We start from the raw sequence: 22,493 nt of genomic DNA, 5'->3' as shown, positions 1-22,493 counted from the left end.
TTTTTTGGTCCGGTCGTGGGCCTGAACTCTGGGCCTGGGTGCTGTCCCTCAGCTCTTCAGCTCAAGGCTAGTACTCTACCACTTGAGACACAGTGCCACTTCCGGCTTTTTTCTTTTTGCTTATGTGGTGCTGAGGAATAGAACCCAGGGCCTCATGCATGCAAGGCAAACACTTTACCACTGAGCCACCTTCCCAGCCCACGTTTAATTTTTTATTTCCTGCTGTAGCTGGGCTGATAGCAGGTGCTAACACACCCATCTTCCTTTGAGATGAAATCTTGCAGACTTTTCTGCTTGAGCTGACTGACCTAGAACTTTGATCCTCCTAATCTCAGCCTCTTATGTATTTGAGGATGCCAGATATATATTACTGGACTCAGCTATTGATGGAGAAGGACCTCAGGCTGACCTTGAACTACAATCCTCCTGATCTCTTCTTTCTTTTTTTTTTATATCTAGTTAATTTTTAATTTTTTAAATTAATTTACTTTATTGTTATAGATGTGATATACAGAGGGGTTACATTTACATACATCAGGCAATAAGTGCATTTCCTATCGTACAGTCATCTGTTCCCTCATTTTCTCTCATTCCCTCCCTTCTACCTCCACCCATGAGTTGTATAGTTCACTTCCATCAATATCCAGTGTGCTCCACTGCTCTACTTTTTCACCCTTTTTCTTTGGATTCTGTGCTAATCCCATCTTTTCAACAAGCTAGAATTGCAGGTGTAAGCCACAGGAACTCAGCTGTTAGTTCATTTTTACCACTGTATTAATATTTTCTTTTTAAAAAAAATATTTTATTTTTTGTCGGTTGTGGGGCTTGAACTCTGGACCTGGGTGCTTTCCCTGTACTCTTCAGCTCAAGGTGAGCACTCTACCACTTGAGCCCAGCACCACTTCCGGTTTTCTAGTGGTTTATTGGAGATAAGAGTCTCACAGTTTCCTGCCCAAGCTGGCTTTGAACCATGATCCTCAGATCTCAGCCTCCTGAGTAGCTAGGATTACAGGCAAGAGCCACTGGCGCCCGGCTTAAATATAATTTTTTTTTTTACTGATGTATTGTATAGGCCAGGCACTGGTGGCTCATGCCTGTAATCCTAGCTACTCAGGAGACTGAGATCTGAGTCTCGAGGTTCAAAGCCAGCCTGAGTAGGAAAGTTTGTGAGACTCTTATTTCCAATAAACTACCACCAGAAAACCTGATGTGGCAACGTGGCTCAGGTGGTAGAGTGCTTGTCTTGAGTGAAGAGCTGAGGGACAGTGCCAAGGCCCAGAGTTCAAGCCCCACAAGCAACCAAAAAGAAAAAAGGTATTATACAGGGGTTACTGTTTCATACATCAGGTGATGAGTACATTCCTTTACTTTTCCCCAGTATCTCCTATCCCTGCCCACGAGTTGCATAATTCATTTTCCACATAGTGTATAGTATGTACCATGACTGTATTTGTTCACTTTCCTTTTTTTGCCCTGTTGTATATTAATATTTTATTTGATGTCTTTCCCTTCTTTCTCTTTCTCTTTCTCCCTTCCCTTCTTCCCTTTTTCCCTTCCTCTTCCTCTTCCTCTCCCTCCCTCCTTCCTCCTGTCTTTGTTTTCCTCCCTCCCTCCCTCTCTTTCTTTCTCTCTCCCTTCTTCCCTCCCTCCCTTCTTTCCTTCCTCCCTCCCTTTCTTCCTTCCTTCCCTTCTTCCTTCCCTCCTTCCTTCTTTCCTTCCTTCCTTCCTTCCTTCCTGCCTTCCTTCCTTCCTTCCTTCCTTCCTTCCTTCCTTCCTTCCTTCCTTCCTTCCTTCCTTTCTCTCTCTCTCTTTCCTTTTTTTCCCCCTCTTCCTTCTACTAGGGTTGGAACTTAGGGCCTAATACTTGCTCAGCTTCTTGCTCTGTTGGCACTCTACCAGTTAAACCCACACCTCAAATCTGGCTTTTTGCTAGAGATGGACTTCCATGGGTTTTTCTTTCTTTATTTTTTTGTCGGTCATGGGGAATGAACCCTCGGTCTGGGCACTGACCCTGAGCTCTTCAGCCCAAGGCTAGTGATCTACCACTTGAGCCACAGCACCACTTCTGGTTTTCTGGTGGTGAATTGGAAATAAGAGTGTTACTGACTTTCCTGCCTGCGCTGGCTTTCAACTGCAGTCCTCAGATCTCAGCCTCCTGAATTATGGACTTTACTGCAGTGGCTGTCTTCTTATTTTTATTTTTTGGTCGGTTGTGGGGCTTGAACTCTGGGCCTGGGTGCTGTCCCTCAGCTCTTCAGTTCAAGGCTAGCGCTCTACCTCTTGAGCCACAGCGCCACTTCCAGTTTCCTGAGTGGTTTATTGGAGATAAGAGTTTCATGGAGTTTCTTGCCCAGGCTGGCTTTGAGCCATTATTCTCAGATCTCAGCCTCCTGAGTAGCTAAGATTACAGGCATGAACCACTAGCGCCTGGCTAGCTATTTTATTTTATTTTATTTATTTATTTTTGCAGTGACTATCTTTGGACTACAGTTCTCTCTGGCTCTCAGCTTCCTGAGTAGCTAAGATTACAAGCACAATCCACCGGTGCCTGGCTTCTGATCTATTTATTTATCTGTTTGTTTTTTCTCTGTAATGTATCTCTGACTTTTTCTTCTTCTTTACTATTTTGTCAGTCATGGGGCTTGAACTCTACGTCTGGGTGCTGTCCCTCAGGTTTTCACTTCAAGACTAGCGTTCTACCACATGAGTCACAGCACCACTTCCGGTTTTCTGGTGGTTAATTGGAGATAAGAATCTCACTGACTTTCCTTCCTGGGCTAGTTTTGAACCATGATCCTCAGATCTCAGCCTCTGAGAAGCTAGGATTACAGGCGTCAGCCACCAGTGCCTGGCAATATTCGTTTTTTAAATTAGCATTAATTGGTTGTACAAGGATGGCTTATTATGGTATTTTCACTATGTATACAATGCATCCTATCAGCCTCCACTGACTTGTGTTCTTTGACTTGGTTGTGAAAGCATTTTAGCCCAACGCCTTATGTTAAACAGGTAAGGACAATAAGGATAGTGATAAGATCTTTACCAACATCCCCCCTTTAGTGTATCAAACCACTTAAATTTTGGTTTATCGTTTCTGAAAACACTAATCGAGTACTAGATGTCTTGTTTTCTTGAGATAATACATATTGTGGATTGAAGTATGGAGTTATATATAAAAGTGGTCTGGATTTATTTTCTAGAGCTTATTGGAAAGTGATGTTGAAAGCACCGCTTCATCTCCTCGTGGTGCAAAAAAATCTAAATTGAAACAGTCTTCTGAGATGACTGAAACAGATGAGGAGAGTGGCCTGTCATCAGAGGTAACTAGCAGTTGATATAACTGAATAAGCAGATTGTTTGACCATATCACTAGATGATTTATTATTTGTGATGGTTCTGGCTGTCTTCTTCCAAAGTCCCTTTATTGAATGAACAGTTCAGAAAAGATTGGAACCTAGTGATAAGAGCTTTTCCAAGTTCTCAGGACCAAAAATGGACAAGTAGCAGAATTTCTATTATTCTATTCTTTTGTCTCATACCTATGTTTTCTATGATCATTATCATCATCATCATCATCATCATTATTTTGTTGTTGGTGGTGGTGGTCGTGCGGCTTGAACTCTGGGCCTACGTGCTGTCCCTGAGCTCTTTAGCTCAAGGTTAGCACTCTACCACTTGAGCCACAGCGCCACTTCCGGCTTTTTCTGTTTATGTGGTGCTGAGGAATCAAACCAGGGCCTCATGAGAGGCAAACACTCTACCACTGAGCCACCTTCCCAGCCCTTCTAATATTATTATTTTTTAATAAGTTTTTTTATTGTGAAAATACCATACAGAGGGGTTACAATTACATCAGCAAGGTAATAAAGTACATTTCTTATCAAGCATTGTTGCCTCCTCCTTTGTTTTTTCCCCTCCTCTCCTTGCCCTCCCATCTCCATCTAATATTATTTTTAAAGCTTTTTTTAAAAAAAAAAAAAGATTTTCTTCTCTTTTGGTATCCTAAGAAGCACTGTGTTGGCTTCACTAAGAAAGGGGTAAGGGCTGTGAAGTTGGCTCAGTGGTAGAGCGCTTGCCTTGCATGCATGAGGCCCTGGGTTCGATTCCTCAGCACCACATAAGCAGAAAAAAAAGCCGGAAGTGGTGCTGTGGCTCAAGTGGTAGAGCGTTAGCCTTGAGTTGAAGAGCTGAGGGACAGCACCTAGGCCCAGAGTTCAGGCCCCACGACCGGATGAAAAATAAAAAAGAAAGGGGTAAAACCTGGTTAAATCTATATGCTTGACAATGCTTTGTATGTATCCCTAGTTATGAAGAAAAAAGTCAGTGCGTAGAAGACCCCTCTGTTTGTCTCCTCCATTCTTCCCTTTCTTAACACAGTTGCCTCTTTTAATCAGGCTGAGAAAATTATCACACCTGCCATCAGGCACATTAGTGCTGAGGTTGTGCCCATGGGACCCCCACCTCCTCCAAAGCCCAAACAGACCAAGGATAGTACTTTCATGGAGAAGTTACATGCAGTAGATGAGGAACTGGCTTCCAGTCCTGTCTGCATGGATTCTTTTCAGGTAAGTGCCCCATAACTTTAAATTCCTGAGAAAATAAGGTGGTCACCAATGGTTAACTGTAATTCTAGCTATTCAGGAGGCTGATATCTGAGGATAATGGTTTGAAACCAGCCTAGGCAAACTCTTATTTCCAATTAACCACTCAAAAAACTGAAAGAGGTGCTATGGCTCAAAGTGGTTGAGTGCTAGCTTTAAGCAAATGAGCTCAGGGACAACTCAGGCCTTGAGTTCAAACCCCATGACTGACAAAAAAATGTTGTTGAGAAAATAAAATATGATATTTTAGTTGTTACTCATGTTGAGAAGAGAGAATATTAAATTCTTATTATTTTTGTCTTTGATACTGTTTGGCTTGTACTATTTTAAGTGACAATAGCAGTTTCTAAGGGAAGAATAAACTGTGTGATAATATTTTATAATGTAGAACATAGGAACAACTTTCACCTATATTCTCCAGTTAATAACCTTTTATCACAACTCTTTCAACACTTAAAAAAAAATCATTTACATGACTCATGCCTGTAATCCTGGCTATAAAGAGAGAATGTGAGATTGTTGGAATTGCAGTTTGGGACTAGCCCAGGCAGGAAAAGTTTTCATCCTGGCACCAGTTTCTTACCCTAATTACACAGGATGCCAAGGTCTGAGAATCAAGATTCAGAGGCAGCCAGGTAGACAAATCCTCAAGACTGTTATCTCCAATTAACCAGCAAAAGCTGGAGATGCAGTTGTGGCTCAAGTGTAGAGAGTCAGCCATGAAGGAAGAAGCTGAGCAAGAGTTGGAGGCCCTAAGTTCAGGCCCCAGTGCTAGCACAGACACTTATAAAAATTGTTGAGACCCCTTTGAAAATGAAGAGCTGGATATAGTGGGATACACCTGTTATCCTAGCTACTAGGAACCCTAACAAAGGTAGATCTCACTTAGGTGCAGTTCCAGGCAAGGAATTCAGACTCTGTCTTAAAAATAATGGGTAAAAATCAGTCTGGAGTATGGCTTAGTGGTAAGAACACCTATCTAACAAGCACAAATTAAAATCTCAGTGCCATTGAAAAACAATAATGGTGCTGGGCACTGGTGTCTCACAATCTGTAATCCTACCTACTCAATGACATCTGAGGATCAAAGTTCAAGGCCAGCCTGGACAGGAAAGTCCAAGATTCTTCTTTTTTTTTTTTTTTTTTGTAGGATGTGCATTGAAATTTTTTTTTTTTTTTTGGGTCCGGTCGTGGGGCCTGAACTCTGGGCCTGGGCGCTGTCCCTCGGCTCTTCAGCTCAAGGCTAGCGCTCTACCACTTGAGCCACAGCGCCACTTCCGGCTTTTTTTTTCTTTTTGCTTATGTGGTGCTGAGGAATCGAACCCAGGGCCTTGAGCATGCAAGACAAGTGCTCTACCACTGAGCCACCTTCCCAGCCCAAGTCCAAGATTCTTATCTCCAAGTAATTACCAAAAAGCTAGAAATGCAAGAGCTATGGCTTAAGTGCTAGAGATCAAACCTTGAACAAAAAGGCTAAGGGGCAGCTTCTAGGTCCTGAGTTTATGCCTCAGTACTGGCACAAAAGTAGAAACAAGCTAGGTGCTGGTAGCTCATGTCTATAATCTTACCTACGTAGGAGGCTGACATCTGTGGATCACGATTGGAAGCCTGCCTGGACAAGAAAATCCCTGAGACTCTTACCTCCAATTAACCACCAAAAGCTGGAGGTGGAGCTGTGGCTCAAGTGGTAGAGGGCTAGCCTTGAGCAAAACAGCTCAGAGACAGCATCCAAGTCCTGAGTTCAAGGACTGGCACAAACAAAAATAAACACAAAGCAAAACAATGCCATAATAAACATAGGAATGCAGGGTATATTGATTTACTCTTTTTTAGATATATGCTCAATAGTGGTATAGCTGAGTCATAAGGTAGTTACATATTTAGGTTTTTGTTTTTCATTTGTCAGTAATGGCTCTTGAACTCTGGGCCTGGGTGCTGTTCCTCAAGGTGAGCTCAAGGCTCTTTAGCTCTTCATCTCAAGGTGAGCACTCTGCCACTTGAGTCACAGCGCCACTTCTGGTTTTCTGGTGGTTTATTGGATATAAGAGTCTCGCAGACTTTCCTGCCCAGGCTAGCTTTGAACTATGATCTCAGTCTCCTGAGTAGCTAGGATTACAGGTGTGAGCCACCAGTGCCAAGCTACATATTTGCTTTTTATGAGGAGCTTCCTTATTGATTTCTGTAGTGGTTGCATGAGTTTATATTCCCACCAGCAGTGTAACTCTTGCTGCATCCTGGCCAACATGTTATTCTGACTAGGATCAGATGTGATCTTAGTGTTCTTTTATTTTCTTTCTTCTTGATTTGTTCTGGTCCTGAGGCCTGAACTAAGGGCCTAAGGACTATCCTTTAGCCTTTTTGCTTAAAGCTGGTGGTCTACTACTTGAATCATAGCTCCACTTCCAGCTTCTGTGCTGGTTAATTGAATTTAAGAGAGTTTCCCAGACTTTCTTGTCCAGGCTACCTTTGGATCTCTGTCTTCAGATCTCAGCCTGCTGAGTAGCTAGGAGTACAGGCCTGAGCCACCGGTGCCCAGTTAGTTAAAAATAATCACTTAATTCTGTTTCTGTCATAAGGATAGACATAGATCAGTGGAACAGAATTTAAAGATAAAAAATAAACACATTTATGATAGGTTGATTTTTAACAGGTATGCAAAGAGCAGTTAATAGAAAAGGAATATTTTTTTCAGCAGACAGTGTTGGGATAACAGGAAGTCCATATTGCAGAAAAGCTCAACTAGAGATGTGGCTGTATGAGTGGAAAAAGCTGAGCATGTGAAGCCCTGAGTTCAAGTCACAGTACAGGGGGAAAAATTGACTCAATTTTACCCTTCATAAGGGTGAATTTTTTTTTTTTTTTTTTTTTTTGGCCGGTCGTGGGGCCTGAACTCTGGGCCTGGGCGCTGTCCCTCAGCTCTTCAGCTCAAGGCTAGCACTCTACCACTTGAGCCATAGCGCCACTTCCGGCTTTTTCTGCTTATGTGGTGCTGAGGAATTGAACCCAGGGCCTCATGCATGCAAGGCAAGCACTCTACCACTGAGCCACCTTCCCAGCCCCATAAGGGTGAATTTTATAGTATATAAACTATATATCTTGGAGTTTTCAATTACCATTTCTTGCATAGGAAGCAGAAAATTTTTCTCAACTCTCCCTACTTTAATTTGTTATGATAAAATAAATCCTTAAAACAATATTTCATTCTTTATGTCTATCTTAATAAAATTATGGTTTTGAAATGTTAGTTTCAAAATGATGTGATTTTACTTAAAAGTTTTCAGACAAAACAAACCCAAATTGTTTAGAGGAAAGATCTTATGATTAAGCTAGGATGAAGAGATGATATGGAGAATTTTGAAGAATTACTCACTTAGTGGCTTTTTTTTCCTTCTCCTTTGGCTAGTCCATGGATGACAGTCTCATTGCATTCCGAACTCGGTCTAAGATGCCCCTGAAAGATGTTCCCCTTGGCCAACTCGAGGCAGAGCTTCAAGCTCCAGACATTACGCCAGATATGTATGACCCCAATACAGCTGATGATGAAGACTGGAAGATGTGGCTGGGGGGACTCATAAATGATGATGTAGAGAATGAAGGTAAGTGATTTTTGTTTTTATTATTCATTTTATTATGTTTGATGAATATTTATTAGTTGGAAGCTTAATAAATTGAATTGTGGCCAGATATGGTGGTATATACTTGTAGTTTAAGCTACAAGCTTAAGCTATTGTTTGAAAGTTATTTGGGAAGCTAAGGCAAGAGTATCTTGGACTCAGAAGTTTGAGGCCAGCCTATGTGATATAGAAAGACTTTCAAATGAGAGAAAGGGAAGAGGGAGGTGAAGAGAAAGGGAGGGAGGATTATGGAGGCTAGGGTGTTTGATTATGTTTATGAGGGCCCAATTCAGAGCACTAGAAAAAAAAAAGGAATGATCCCATTCTTTTAAAATTTGTATTCAGCTATCTGGATATTCCCAAACACCTTTTTTTGTTTTTAATGGAGACTTCCTTTTTTTTTTTTTTTTTTTTTTTTTTTTTGTCAGTTGTGGGGCTTGAACTCTGGGCCTGGGCTCTGTCCCTCAGCTCTTCAGCTCAAGGCTAACACTCTACCACTTGAGCCACAGCACCACTTCTGGCTTTTTCTGCTTATGTGGTGCTGAGGAATTGAACCCAGGGCCTCATGCATGCAAGACAAGCACTCTACCACTGAGCCACCTTCCTAGCCCTTATGGAGACCTCCTTGTATAGCCATGATTGCTAATAGGAAAGGGAAACCAGCAGACTGTGCAGACTCTTGGTCTCTGTAGTGTTTCTTCACATAGGTGTTCTTAGTTAATTTAATTTGTGTTTAACTGATAGTTGCCTTAATTTGGTTGTTCCCTCCTGCCACACTCCCCAACCCACCCACCCCTCTTGTTTTTTTCAAGTATTCTCTTGTGAGTCCTGAATACTAAGGATCCTCCTCCTGCATAAATACATCATTTTATATGTGATTTCACAAGGCTCACAGCTTCATCAAAAGAACATCGTTTTAGTAAGGGTGTTTATGATGAAAGTAAAAGAATTCTAAGTCCATCTTTCTGAGGGCAAATGAAAAGAGACTTGAGGAAAAAATAGCAAAACCTGCAATGGAACCTAGGCATCATAGGATCTTTCTTCCTCTTTCTGTGTCACTCAAGCTTCATTTTCAATATTTTCTTTTTCTTTCTTTTCTTTTCTTTTTTTTTTTTTTTGTCGGTTGTGGGGCCTGAACTCTGGGCCTGGGCACTGTCCCTCAGCTCTTCAGCTCAAGGATAGCGCTCTATCCCTTGAGCCACAGTGCCACTTCTGGCTTTTTCTGCTTATGTGGTGCTGAGGAATCGAACCCAGGGCCTCATGCATGCAAGGCAAGCACTTTACCACTGAGCCACCTTCCTAGCCCTCTTTCTTTCTTTTCTTTTCCTTTGTTCCTTCCTCACCCCTCTTTCTTTCTCCTTTCTTCCTTCTCCTCCCCTTCCCTTCTTCCCCCTCCTCTCCCCTCCCTCCTTCCTTGTACTGGGGTTTGAACTCAGGACCTCCAGGTTGTTAGGCAGGTCCTCTGCCATTTGAGTTACTCTGCCAGCCCTGTTTTGTGTTGATTATTTTCAAGGTAAGGTCTCACTTCACACTCTGGCTGTCCTGGACTGTAGCTGTCCTATTAGTGCTTCCTTTTGTTGCTGAGATAATAGACATATGTCATTGCACCCAGCCTTTGTGCTTCTGCTGGATAGGAAGGTGCCACAGTGCCCAGTCATTGGTTGTGATGGCATCTGGCTACTTTTCTGTCCAGACTGGCCTCATATCATGATCCTCAGATCGCTACCTCTCATGCAGCTAGGATTACAAGCTTATAACCACTGTTGCTTATTCAAGTTATTTTTTTCTTTAAAGTTGGTACTCCATGTATTCTTGCTTTGACAATCTTAAGAGTTTCAGTTTGAGAAAATCGAGGGGAACAAATTGGCTTGATCTGATTGTGATGCCTAATCTCTTGATCTCTTGGTGTTGGGTGGAACTGATAGGGTTACTGTTTTAGCATGCAGTTCTGTGATTGACAGCACCTCATAGAGCAGTGCAGTTGGAGTATGCAATTACCCAGAAGAATAGTTTTACAACATTGGGGAGGACAGGTAAAAAATTGGATGGAAATAGAATCAGTAGGTAGGTAGGCAAAGCAAGGAAGAAGTCAGGGTAAGTAAATAAAAGAAAACAATGAGTTCATGAGTTGGATGTGCTAGTGTTTGCCTTTAAACCCCACCTACTTGGGTTAGAAAGCATTGCACTTTGAAGCCAGCTGAGCAAAAAATAATTTAGACTGAATTAAAAAAAAACAGCCAGGTATAATGGCTCAGGTCTGTAATCTGAGCTATTTGAGAGGCAGAGGTTAGGAGGCTCACTGCCAGAAGCCAAGCGTAAGACACTCTTTGAAAAAAATTAAAGGAAAAAGGGCTGGGATATGACTCAAGAGTTAGATTGCTTGAGGACTTAAGCTCAAGCTCAGTATTACAAATGAGTGTGTCCTTGAGTATACTTTTTATGATACTGTTGATTATATTGTACATTAGTTAGCATTTTTTTTTTTTTTTTGCAAGTCTTGGGGCTTGAACTCAATGCCTGGTCACTGTTCCTGAGCTAGCTGCTGCTTTTTTTTTTTTGTCGGTTGTGGGGCTTGAACTCTGTGCTTGGGTGCTATCCCTGTGCTCTTCAGCTCAAGGCGAATGCACTACCGCTTGAGCCACAGCGCCACTTCCAGTTTTCTAGTGGTTTATTGGAGATAGGAGTCTCATGGACTTTCCTGCCTCGGCTGGCTTTGAACCACTATTCTCAGATCTCAGCCTCCTGAGTAGCTAGGATTACAGGCATGAGTCACAGGCGCCCGGCTTGTTCCTGAGCTTCTTTTTGCTCACTTCCACTAGAGCCTCAGGGCCACTTCCAGCTTTTTCTGTGTGATACTGAGGAATCAAACCCAGGGCTTCATGCAGGCTAAGCAAGCACTCTACCACTAAGCCATATTCCCAGTCTTTAGCAAATATTTATGTAGTCCTTTTTTTTGGGGGGGGGGGTCGGCTTGAACTCAGGGTCTGGGCACTGTCCCTGAATTCTTTTGCTCTACCATTTTGATCCACAGTTCCACTTCTGGTTTTTGAATGGTTAATTGGAGATTTGAACCTTGATCCTCAGATCTCAACCTCCTCAGTTGCTAGGATTATAGGCATGAGTCACAGGCATTGCACTATGTTCTGTGATCTATAAAGGAATATAATCATTTAGTCAGGGAATAAAATCTAACTGGGTGCCTGACCCATTGTTAGGTTCATAATACTATTATTATTGTTGTTATTATTACTATTATTTTGCCAGTTCTGTGCTTGAACTCAGCGTGTGGGTGCTGAGCTTGAGCTTTTTTTGCCCAAGGATAGAGCTCTACTACTTAAGCCACAGATCGACTTCCAGCTTTTTTTTGGTGGTTTATTGGAGATAAAGAGTCTTACAGACTTTCCTGCCCAGGCTGGCTTTGAACCATAAACTTTACATCTCAGCCTCCTGAGTAGCTAGGATTACAGGTGCGAGCCACGAGGACCCAGCTAATACACTTTATTTTTATTTATTTTTGGGTTGTCCAGGCTGGCTTCAAGCGATCCTTCTGCATCAGCCTCCCAAGTGTGCATGTTACCACGCCCTGCTTGTTGTAAGGTTTTAGAAGAGGGAAAGATAATTCCTATTAGGATGATCAGCTGTAGCTACATGAAAGAGGTAGGTAATTGTGATGGACTTTTGAAAGATTTTTGAGAAAAACAATGAACAGGGAGAAAAAAGATGAAGAAGAGACAGGTGGATGGAGGTGATGTGCAATCATATGTAACTGGGTTCTATAAGCTTTTATCCCTCCCAGAGGGTTGTTGTTTTTTGTTTTGTTTCGTTTTGTTTCTGTTGTGAGAACAGTAGGAGTAAATGCTTGGTCTAGATAAATCAAATACTGTATAAAGAAAACTACTAAAGCCCCTCCAGAAGAGAACATTTTCCTGCCCAAAAATAACCACTGATACCCAGTACAAAAACAACAAAACAGAAATAACCACTGATAATAGTTGGAGGAGCATCTGTAACAGTTTACAATTATGTAGTTTTGTTTACCTCTTAGTTTTACATGTTTAGGAATAGGAAGGATTGAATTCTCATGCTATATTTCTTTCTTTTTTTTTTTTTTTTTTGGTCTTTTCTTTTTTGGTACTGGGGATCGAACCCAGGATGTTGACACTTGCTAGGCAAGCGCTTTGCCACTGAGCTACATCCCAGCCCTCTCATGCTATATTTCAGTTTAAGGGTTTTCTCAGATAGGAAAGAGAGCTAATATTCATCTTACCATTTTTTTTTACTCTCTTGCAAAGGTGATTATAAATAAGAAAATGCACCCAACTGTGTAAATAGGAAGAGATGAAATTTGAAGCTGATTGTTGACATATCAGTTGGAGAATCAGCTCCTTAATCATCAGTAGTTGATGGGGCTGGGAAGGTGGCTCAGTGGTAGAGCGCTTGCCTTGCATGCCTGAGGCCCTGGGTTCGATTCCCAGCACCACATAAGCAAAAAGCAAAAAGCCGGAAGTGGCACTGTGGCTTAGGTGGTAGAGCGCTAGCCTTGAGCTGAAGAGCTGAGGGACAGTGCCCAAGCCCAGAGTTCAGACCCCCCCCAAAAAAAAATCAGTAGTTGATATGTTATCTTTTTAGTATTTCTGATATTAATCTAAGCTTCTGGAACCCGATGAGAATCTCAGGAGAAATATAAAACTTTCCTCCAGAAAAACATATGTACACTTTTACATATACACATACTATGTACATACGTACATACATATATGCATGCATGCCTGCGTATCTCTTGGATGACATTTATTGACATTTCTTTCTTATTTGCTACTCAGACTTGAAATCGGGGCCTCAGGCTAGCACTTTACTACTTGAGGCACCTTTTTAGCCTGTTTTTTTGCTGGTTATTTTGGAGATGGAGTCTAGTGAACTTTTTCTGCCCTGGCTGCCTTCAAATCTTAATCTTCCAGGTCTCAGCCTCCAGAATAAGCAGAATTACAAACAGGATTCACTGGCTTGACATTTCTTTTTTTCTACTAGCCCACTGGAAAAATCTTTGAGATAAAGAGTAAAAGCCTTGGGCTGGGAACGTGGCTCAGGGGTAGAGTGCTTGCCTTGCATGCATGAGGCCCTGGGTTCGATTCCTCAGCACCACATACACAGAAAAAGCTGGAAGTGGGTGCTATGGCTCAAGTTGTAGAGTGCTAGCCTTGAGCTGAAGAGCTCAGGACAGTGCCAAAAAAAAAAAAAGAGTAAAAGCCTCCATCTGAGATCAAGATTAAAAGCCTCCACCGGATGCTGGTGACTCATGCCTCTAATCTTTTCTAGCTACCCTGGAGACTGAGATATGAGGATCTTAGTTCAAAGCCAGCTCAGGCAAGAAAGTCCAGGAGACTCTTATCTCTAATAAACTACTCAGAAAAAGCTGGAAGTAGCACTGTGGCTCAAGTGGTAGAGCACTAGCCTTGAGTACCAAGAGGCTCAGGGACAGTGCCCAGGTCCTGAGTAAGATCCCAGAGAAAAAATGTCATTGTCTTGTTCAATATTAGGATTACTTTGTTATACTACTAGGACTAGAAACCATTTTAATATTCTCAGAGTATATCTCAAGAGAAGTTAAGCCACTTTTTATTTTAAAACTTTTCAGAAGCAAAACCTACTTGTTTTTGACAGTAAGTTGAGTTTCTCGAGCCTTATCAGGAGCAGAAATTTTGCTGCTGTCATTTTGCCATCACCTTTGTTTGAAGAGCCAAGGAATGATTAGGGAGAAAAGGATATAGAGAGTTGTTCATCAATTGAGGAGCATAGAGCAGTGTTTCTCATAGGACTTTTAGAACATAAATCAGAAATAAGGAGTATAAGGATGTGTGTGTGTTGGTAATATTTATTGAGGATACAGATCCAGGGTCATACCTCCTGAGTCAGAATCTAATGAGTATTGTATAGGAATCTAGTTCTTATATATCCTAAAGATTGGAAAATAACTGAGCATGTATTGTACATTTGTAATCCCAGTATTATGGAGCTTGAGGCAGGAGGATCTTTGAGTTCAAGGCCAGCCTGAGCTACTTAGTTCTGACCTCCAAAACCAATAAAGAAAGAAAGAAAAAAAAAAAAAGCATGGTGGCTGGGCTCTGGTGGCTTATCCCTGTACCCTGTAAGCTACTTAGGAGGTTGAGATCTGGGCAGGAAAGTCAGTAAGACTGTTAGCCCCCATTAATTACAAAAAAAAAAAAAGGCTGGAAGTGGAATTGTGTTCAAGTGGTAGAATGCTAGCCTTGAGCCAAAAAGCTTATGGACGACACCTAGGTCCTGAGTTCAAGCCCCAGGACTGACAAAAAAACAAAAAAAACACAACCAACGAAAAAGCTATGTTGTAAAATACTAGTTTAGAAGAAGTATGAATGTTAATGAAGATTAAGAAAATGAATTGATGGTTGAGGGGAAGGTGGAAATGCTTTCTTTAAAGCTGAAGAATTTTCTTTTTTATGTGGCCATGAGGACAGATTAGGAAATGAAATACAGACCAGATGCTGGTGACTTATGCCTATAATCCTAGCTACTCAGGAGGATGAGATCTGAGGATGGTGATTCAAAGCCAGGTTGGGCAGGAAAGTCCATTAGACTCTTCTCTCCAATTAACCACCAAAAATCTGAAAGTGGTGCTGTGGCTCAAAGTGATAGAACGCTAGCCTTGAGCAAAAATTGCTCAGGGACAGTGCTCAGGACCCAAGTTCAAGCCCTACAACCAAAAAAAAAAAGAAAGAAAGAAAGAAAAGACACAGACACACACACACAGACACACACACAGACACACACAGACACACACACACAGACACACACAGACACACACACACAGACACACACAGACACACAGACACAGACACACAGACACAGACACACACACACACACACACACACAGACACACACAGACACACAGACACAGACACACAGACACAGACACACACACACACAGACACACACACACACACACACACACACACACACACACACACACACACACACACACACACACACACACACACACACACACACACACACACACACACACACACACACACACACACACACACACACACACACACACACACACACACACACACACACACACACACACTGATAAGAATGGATGTGGCACCTAGATCTACCAGAAGGATTTACTGAGGACTGGTAAATAGGAAATGATGCTGAATATGAGAGCATAGTACCCAACTTTTGCTACATCCTGATCTTTTATAACATCACATATAGTCACCTATTTTTATATGTACCCAGTACCATTTTTTTTGGCGGGGGGCTTGTCCTGGGGGCTTGAGGCCTGTCCCTGAGCTTTTTTTTTGGTTGGTTGTGGGGCTTGAACTCTGGGCCTGAGCACTGTCCCTCAGCTCTTCAGCTCAAGGCTAGTGCTCTACCACTTGAGCTACAGAGCCACTTCCAGTTTTCTGGTGGTTTATTGAAGATAAGAGTTTCACGTACTTTCCTGCCCAGGCTGGCTTTGAACCTTGATCCTCAGATCTCAGCCTCCTGAGTAGGATTATAGGCATGAGCTTTTTTTTGTTAGTGCTCTACCACTTGAGTTACAGCTTACTTCCAGTTTAGTGATGGTTAATTGAAGATACAAGTCTCATGGAGGGGCTGGGAAGGTGGTTCAGTGGTAGAGTACTTGCCTTGCATGCATGAGGCCCTGGGTTCAATTCCTCAGCACCACATAAGCAGACAAGCCAGAAGTGGCGCTGTGGCTCAAGGGTAGAGTACTAGCCATGAGCTGAAGAGTGACAGCACCCAGGCCCACAGTTCAGGCCCTGTGACTGAAAAAAAAAAAAAAAAAAAAAGTCTTATAGAGCCAGGCACTGATGGCTCATGCCTGTGATCCTAGCTACACAGGAGGCTGAAATTTGAGGATCATGGTTTAAAGCCAACCCAGGCAGAAAAGGCCATGAGACTCTCCAATTAACCACCAGAAAACTAGAAGTGGTGCTGTGGCTCAAAGTGATAGAGTGCTAGCCTTGAGCACAAAAGCTCAGGGACAGCACCTAGGCCCTGAGTTCAAGCCCCATGACTGACAAAAAGAAAAAAGAAAAAGTGTCTCATGGACTTTCTTGCCTAGTCTAGTTTTAAAATGTGATCATCAGATGTCAGTCTCCTGAGTAGCTAGGATTACAGGTGTAAACCATTGGTGATTGGCCTTTCAGTACCATATAATATGTATATACAGTATTACAAGTCAGAGTCTTACTTGCAGGAAATAATTAAAGAGAGGGTATTTAGGAAAGGCATACTAAGATCAACTGGGTAGATGCTGACTTAGTTAATTAGTTTAAAAAAGTAGTTCAGAGGGCAGATTGATTCTACAACCAAGGTAAAAACTAAGAAGGACTTAGAAGAAATCTCTAAAAAATAACTTTTTTGAAGTGGCGCTGTGGCTCAAGCGGTAGAGCGCTCACCTTGAGCTGAAGAGCGCAGGGACAGCGCCCAGGCCCAGAGTTCAAGCCCCATGAACAACAACAACAACAAAATAATAATATTTTTTTCCCCTCATATTTGCCAAGTGGGTACTCTGAAAATATTGGTTGACTTACTTGTGTGGTGTGGGCAGAAGCTGTCTGTTACAGTTCTAACACACAAGTAAATGCGTCCGAACTTGTACATACTACCCATATGTCATAGGCCTTTTCAACAGCTTTCATTTCTCACCAGTGTATGTAAAGAACATTTGGCAATGAGACTTCCTTAGAGCACACACACTGTTAGATTAGAAAGTAAGGAGAATTTTTGTAAGTGAGAGAAGTTCCTAATAGATAAAATGAACTTGTTATTTAAATAGCTATCTATCCATAAACAATGCAAATTAGAGTTAATCAGTATAAAATTTCCAACTACTGTGTACAAAAATGTATATATAAGCTAGATGCTGGTAGCTCAGGCCTGTAATAGTACCTACTTTGGAGGCTGTGATCTGAGGATTGAGGTTCAAAGTCAGCCTAGGCAGGAGAGTCCATGAGCTCTAACCACCAAGAAATCAGAAGTGGAGCTACAGCCATCTCAACTGTTAGTGCTGGACTTGAGCAATAAACCTCAGGGACAGTGCTTAGGGCCTGAGTTCAAGCCCCAGGACTGGTGCATACACAAAAAATTGTCTATAAATCGGGTCCTAGCTTCTATGAATGTTGAGCTAGGATAGTTTTTTAAACATAGCCTGGGCAATCTTATGAGAACTTGTCTCAAAACAAACAGCTGTGAGCTGGTTACTCATGCCTGTAATACTACATACTCAGGATGCTGAACTGAGACTCATAGTTAGAAGCCAGTTTGGGCAGAAAAGTCTGTAAGACCCTTCTTATCTCTAATGTCCAAAATGCTGAAAGTGGCTCAAATGGTAGAGGGCTAGCCTTAAGCAAAAACAACTTAGGGATAACAACCAGGTTCTAAGTTCAAGCCCCAGTAGGCTGTGCAGTCATTAACTTGCAAAAATTTCTTGTAGTGCTAAGAATAGAATTCAAGGCTTCAGGCATATTAAGCAAAATTTTCTATTACTAGGCTATACCTTCGAACCTAAATTATGGGAGTAGGGTGATATTTTTCCTCACATATCCTTAAACCAGTTCGATCTTAAGAAAATTTTTTATATACTAACCATTAGTCACATGTGACTTTTGAGAAGTTGAAATATAGCAAGTGTTGAGGAACTGAATCCTAAACTCCAATAGTGAAAAAAAATTATGTTGTTAACATTAAAGAAAATTAAGGTGCAGATGGTATGGCTCAGTTTGTCTCACATACATAAGCCTTGGACTCTATCTGTAGCATATCATTCTTTTATTTAGTTTTAATATGGCACAGATAGCTTTTACAAAAAAGTGTTTTTTTCATGAGATGCACCTCAAAGTGAGATTAATAAGATAAATTATATGTTCAGTTTTCTGGCTTTTGATGCATATTGAGAAATTTATTTGAAGGAAGGAGGCAAACTGACTTTAATTAGAGAAGTAGATGAGATGATCCAGTGGTGAGAAATGACCCACACAAAGGCATTAGGAAAAAAAATAATGTTTTACTTAACAAATTAAGAAATAAGATCTTAACTGGAACAGATCGTTATGGTGTTGGAATCTTAATTGTACAATGTAGTATTGAAAATCTTAAATTTTTTTCTAAATGAATTTGAACTTGGGAGTAAGTATCTAAAACATTTTTCCCCAGATGAAGCAGATGATGATGATGATCCAGAATATAATTTCCTGGAAGATCTTGATGAACCAGATACAGAGGACTTCCGTACTGATCGAGCAGTGAGAATCACCAGTGAGTCTGTTTACTATGAATCCTGCTCTTGTCTGCTCTACTTCTTTTTTACTTTGTAGAGTTTTGGGGATGAAGTTTGCAGCCTACCAAGATAGGACATTTAAGTTTTCTCTTTTTGTTCATTTCTGTAAGTATTTAAAATTAGGTATATATTTAGAAAACTGTCCATTATTTATTTGTATATCTCAAAACTGTGTATTGAGTTCTTACTATTTGGAAAAGTTTACTTGGAATGGCAAGATGAACTGAGCCAAGGTTTCTGCTCTGGGGACAGTGAGCTTGGTAAAGGTACAAACAAAAAGATTTATAATACAAAGTATAGGTGCTAAATGAGTTATATGGAAGGTATACCATTTACCTAACAGAAGTTGTGCTCTCCTAGTATATAGAGTAGTATGGGAGCTTAGGATGTTCAGGCTTCTAAAAGCATAGGTAATTTTTGTTGTTGGTTTATTTTTGCCAGTCATGGAACTTGAACCTCAGGGGTTGGGTGCTGTCCCTGTGTTTCTTTGCTCAAGGTTGTGCTCTACCACTTGAGCCATAGCACCACTTCTGGCCTTTTTTGAGTAGTTTATTATTATGGACATTCTGCCTGGGCTGGCTTCAAATTGGGATCCTCAGAGCTCAGCCTGCTGAGTAGTCAGAGGATTATAGGTGTGAGTCACCGGCACCTGGCTCAGTAGTGTTTTTTAAATGAATGCATGAAGGGTTGATATGAAGATTTTGTCATACTGTCTTATTGGAAACAGAATATACTTGTGAATACATTTGTGTCTGTAGAGTTCTCCCTTATTGAAAAATGAAAATAATTTCTGCCAGCAACACATTTTTTTTTAACTTTTTTTTTCCACAGAAAAGGAAGTGAATGGGCTAATGGAAGAGCTATTTGAAACTGTAAGTAATTTTCCTGGAATGAGAACAAGGGATGATGAGACAGCGATCCTCAGATCTCAGCCATCTGAGTAGCTAGGATTACAGGCATGAGCCACTGTTGCCTAATTGAGACTTCTTTCTTAGCATAATAATTATTGCAAATGTAGGGTTATGGGAGCCCTGAAGTGAAAAATGTTCCAGTGCAGGTGCATTCTGGGTGTAGCATTATTAAAATTCTGTAATCTGCTGTTTATACTTAATTTTGTCATTGCTGGAATGACTTACATAAGTCCATTCTTCAGGAAGATCTTCTGTTTGTCCACAGTTCCAAGATGAGATGGGATTCTCCAATAAGGAAGAAGATGGCCCAGAAGAGGAGGAACGTGTGACTGAAACTCGGCCTAACTTTAATACACCACAAGCCTTACGGTAGGCTGGCTAAAGATCTTGAGGTTTAAAATGGAGGAAGTAGGTATTTTTGATAAGGTTTTTAGAATCATGAATAATTTCCCAACTTCCACTAGCTTCTGTTACTATTGTATGGGTGAAGAACTCTGGGGGAGTTAGATGTTAAGTGGAGTCTCCTTGTTACGGGACAGTGCAGCTACAGATCAAGCTGTAACTGTTTGGGAAAGGAGAAAAAACAGTAGCTGGCATCCATAGCAACTTCTCTAGGTGAGTGGTTCTTGAGAAGTATGTAGGACTCCATGTGGCCAGCCACAGAAACTACACTAAATTGTAATGTTCAGTATGTCTCCTTACTTGTCATTAACATCTGGTAGAGGATCTGAAAGGTTTTTACTCTCCAAGACATTAATTGAGCAAACCATGAAGCACCTGCAGCACTGATCTTCTTAAATGAAGTTGGAACCATCCAGAAAATGGAGGCTTTAATTTTCCCTGCAATTTTTGCTGAAGGTTTAAATCTACATTTTATTTTATTATAATCCATATGAATAGGTGCATACAATAAAAGCTAGATGACTAGAGGTCAGTATGCAGTGTGTGCCATGGGTAGAACAAAGCAAAATTAATAGACCTATAGCTAGCTTTTCATTAGTCATGTTTTTTTTTGTTTTGTTTTGTTTTTTTGTCAGTTGTGGAGCCTGAACTTTGGGCCTGGGTGCTGTCCCTCAGCTCTTCAGCTCAAGGCTAGTGCTCTACCACTTGAGCCACAGCGCCACTTCCGGCTTGTTCAGCTTATGTGGTGCTGAGGACTCGAACCCAGGGCCTCATGCATGCAAGGCAAGCACTCTACCACTGAGCCACCTTCCCAGCCCTCTGGTCATGGGTTTTAACTAAACAACATTAGTACCCAAGTAGAGAACTTTGGATACATTTGAAAGCTAGGCCTTCAAACCATCCACTTAAAGTATAAAAGATGATATAATAAACTTATAAAAACCAGTAATAGCTGGGTGCCAGTGGCTCATGCCTATAATCCTAGCTACCCAGGAGGCTGAGAAGATCTGAGATTGCAGTTCAAAGCCAGCACAGGCAGGAAGGTCTAATGAGACTCTTACCTCCAATTAACCACAAGACTAGAAGTGGCACTGTGGCTCAAGTGGTAGAGTGCCTTGAGCTGAAGAGCTCAGAGACAGTGCCCAGGCCCAGAGTTCAAGCCATACTACTGATTAAAAAACAAAAAAACAAAAACTCTAACAAAGTAATACCTTTCAGACTCCATTGTAACAAATACTACAATGGAACTGCACTAAAAATCTCAAGATTACCAAGACAGTATTTGGCCCACTTATATCAAGTAATACTTCATAGGACATAATTTTTGTATAAATATAGGTTTGGTATAAATATAGCTTCCTGGGAAGCTATAGGTTTTGATTTACAAACATATTCTGGTTCCACCAATCAATTATGTATGTATATTTTTTAAATTGGGAATTAAGAGCTAGGTGTGCTGGCATAACCATGTACTTCTTTTACTCTGGATGCTGCAGTAGGAAGATCATGAAGTCAAGCTCATTCTGGACTACAGAACGAGTTCAAGACTAGCCTGGGATATATAGCAAGAGATACTACCTCGGAAAAAAGTCCCCTAAAACAAAACATAAACCCTAAAAACCAGCCCGGACTTAGCTCCATAGGCTGGCTTCAAACAACAGTCCTCAGATCTCAGACTTCTGAGGAGCTAGGATTATACTCTTGAGCCATCAGCCCCTGGCATGATATTTTCATTGATGGTAGTATGGTAATACTCTACATTTTGTTCATCTAAACTATCAGGCATTTTAGCATATTTTCTTCTTCATTCTAGAAAGGTTTTGACTTTTTAAGGAAGGAAGTCAGGATAGCTGAATGGATAGGTAGATGGATAAACAAGACTTGGGCTCAGAGTAATGGGTAAATTAGAGATCAAATATTTGTATCCTGTATTACTGTTAAGAACAAATCCCAGAGTAATATGGACGTCAGGATGGTGCAAGAATGAGTTTCTACTATGTCCTAGCAGATATTTCTCTGCTCCTGGATTTTTATTTAATGTCCTATCTATTAATGTATTATTTAGAGGAGTGATTGTAGAACAATAGTGTGTGACATAATTCAGATTGTGTGTGTGTGTGTGTGTGTGCGTGTGCGTGTGTGTGTGTGTGTGTGCGTGTGTGTGTGTGTGTGTGTGCGTGTGTGTGTGTGTGTGTGTGTGTGTGTGTGTGTGTGTGTGTGTGTGTGACTTAAACGCAGGGTATAGGCTCTGTACTTTAGTTTTTGTGCTCGAGGCTGGTGCCCTATCACTTGGTCCATAGTTTCACTTCCAGCTTTTTGGTGGTTAATTGGAGATAAACAGTCTCATAGACTTTCCTGCATAGGCTGGCTTTGAACCTCAATCCTCAGATCTCAGCCTCCTAAGTGGCTAGGATTATAGGTATGAGCCGCTAACACCTGGCCAGAATATTTTTTGTGAGAGATGTTGGTAGTACTGAATCTAGGGCCTTAATTAAGCATTCTAGGCTCACACTCTACCACTCATAGTTGCTGGATTATGTTATTTGTATCTATTCTATCATTTTAGGAGTATTTGGTTAAGGCTTGTATTATTGGTTAAATGATATTTAAGGATTAACAGTAAATGGACAT

The 22,493-nt window shown here is 41.2% G+C and overlaps 1 protein-coding gene across 4 annotated transcripts in view; it reads left to right on the top strand.

The window, feature by feature from the left end:
* LOC138818137 (GON-4-like protein) overlaps window positions 1-22,493 on the top strand; it is an 85,668-nt gene that overhangs the window by 22,066 nt on the left and 41,109 nt on the right. For all 4 annotated transcript variants that reach the window (XM_070009060.1, XM_070009059.1, XM_070009061.1 and 1 more), the window contains 6 exons: window positions 3,201-3,320; window positions 4,395-4,565; window positions 8,005-8,197; window positions 18,426-18,527; window positions 19,381-19,421; window positions 19,726-19,829. In XM_070009060.1, coding sequence (XP_069865161.1) covers window positions 3,201-3,320; window positions 4,395-4,565; window positions 8,005-8,197; window positions 18,426-18,527; window positions 19,381-19,421; window positions 19,726-19,829 — 731 coding nt within the window. The remainder of the gene's footprint in view (window positions 1-3,200; window positions 3,321-4,394; window positions 4,566-8,004; window positions 8,198-18,425; window positions 18,528-19,380; window positions 19,422-19,725; window positions 19,830-22,493) is intronic.

This window comes from Dipodomys merriami, unplaced genomic scaffold, assembly GCF_024711535.1.
Source record: "Dipodomys merriami isolate MVZ:Mamm:240054 unplaced genomic scaffold, mDipMer1.0.p SCAF_718, whole genome shotgun sequence".
Lineage (NCBI taxonomy): Eukaryota > Metazoa > Chordata > Mammalia > Rodentia > Heteromyidae > Dipodomys > Dipodomys merriami.
The sequence above is the reverse complement of the archived record's forward strand: the minus strand, read 5'-3'. Positions and strand labels throughout refer to the sequence as shown.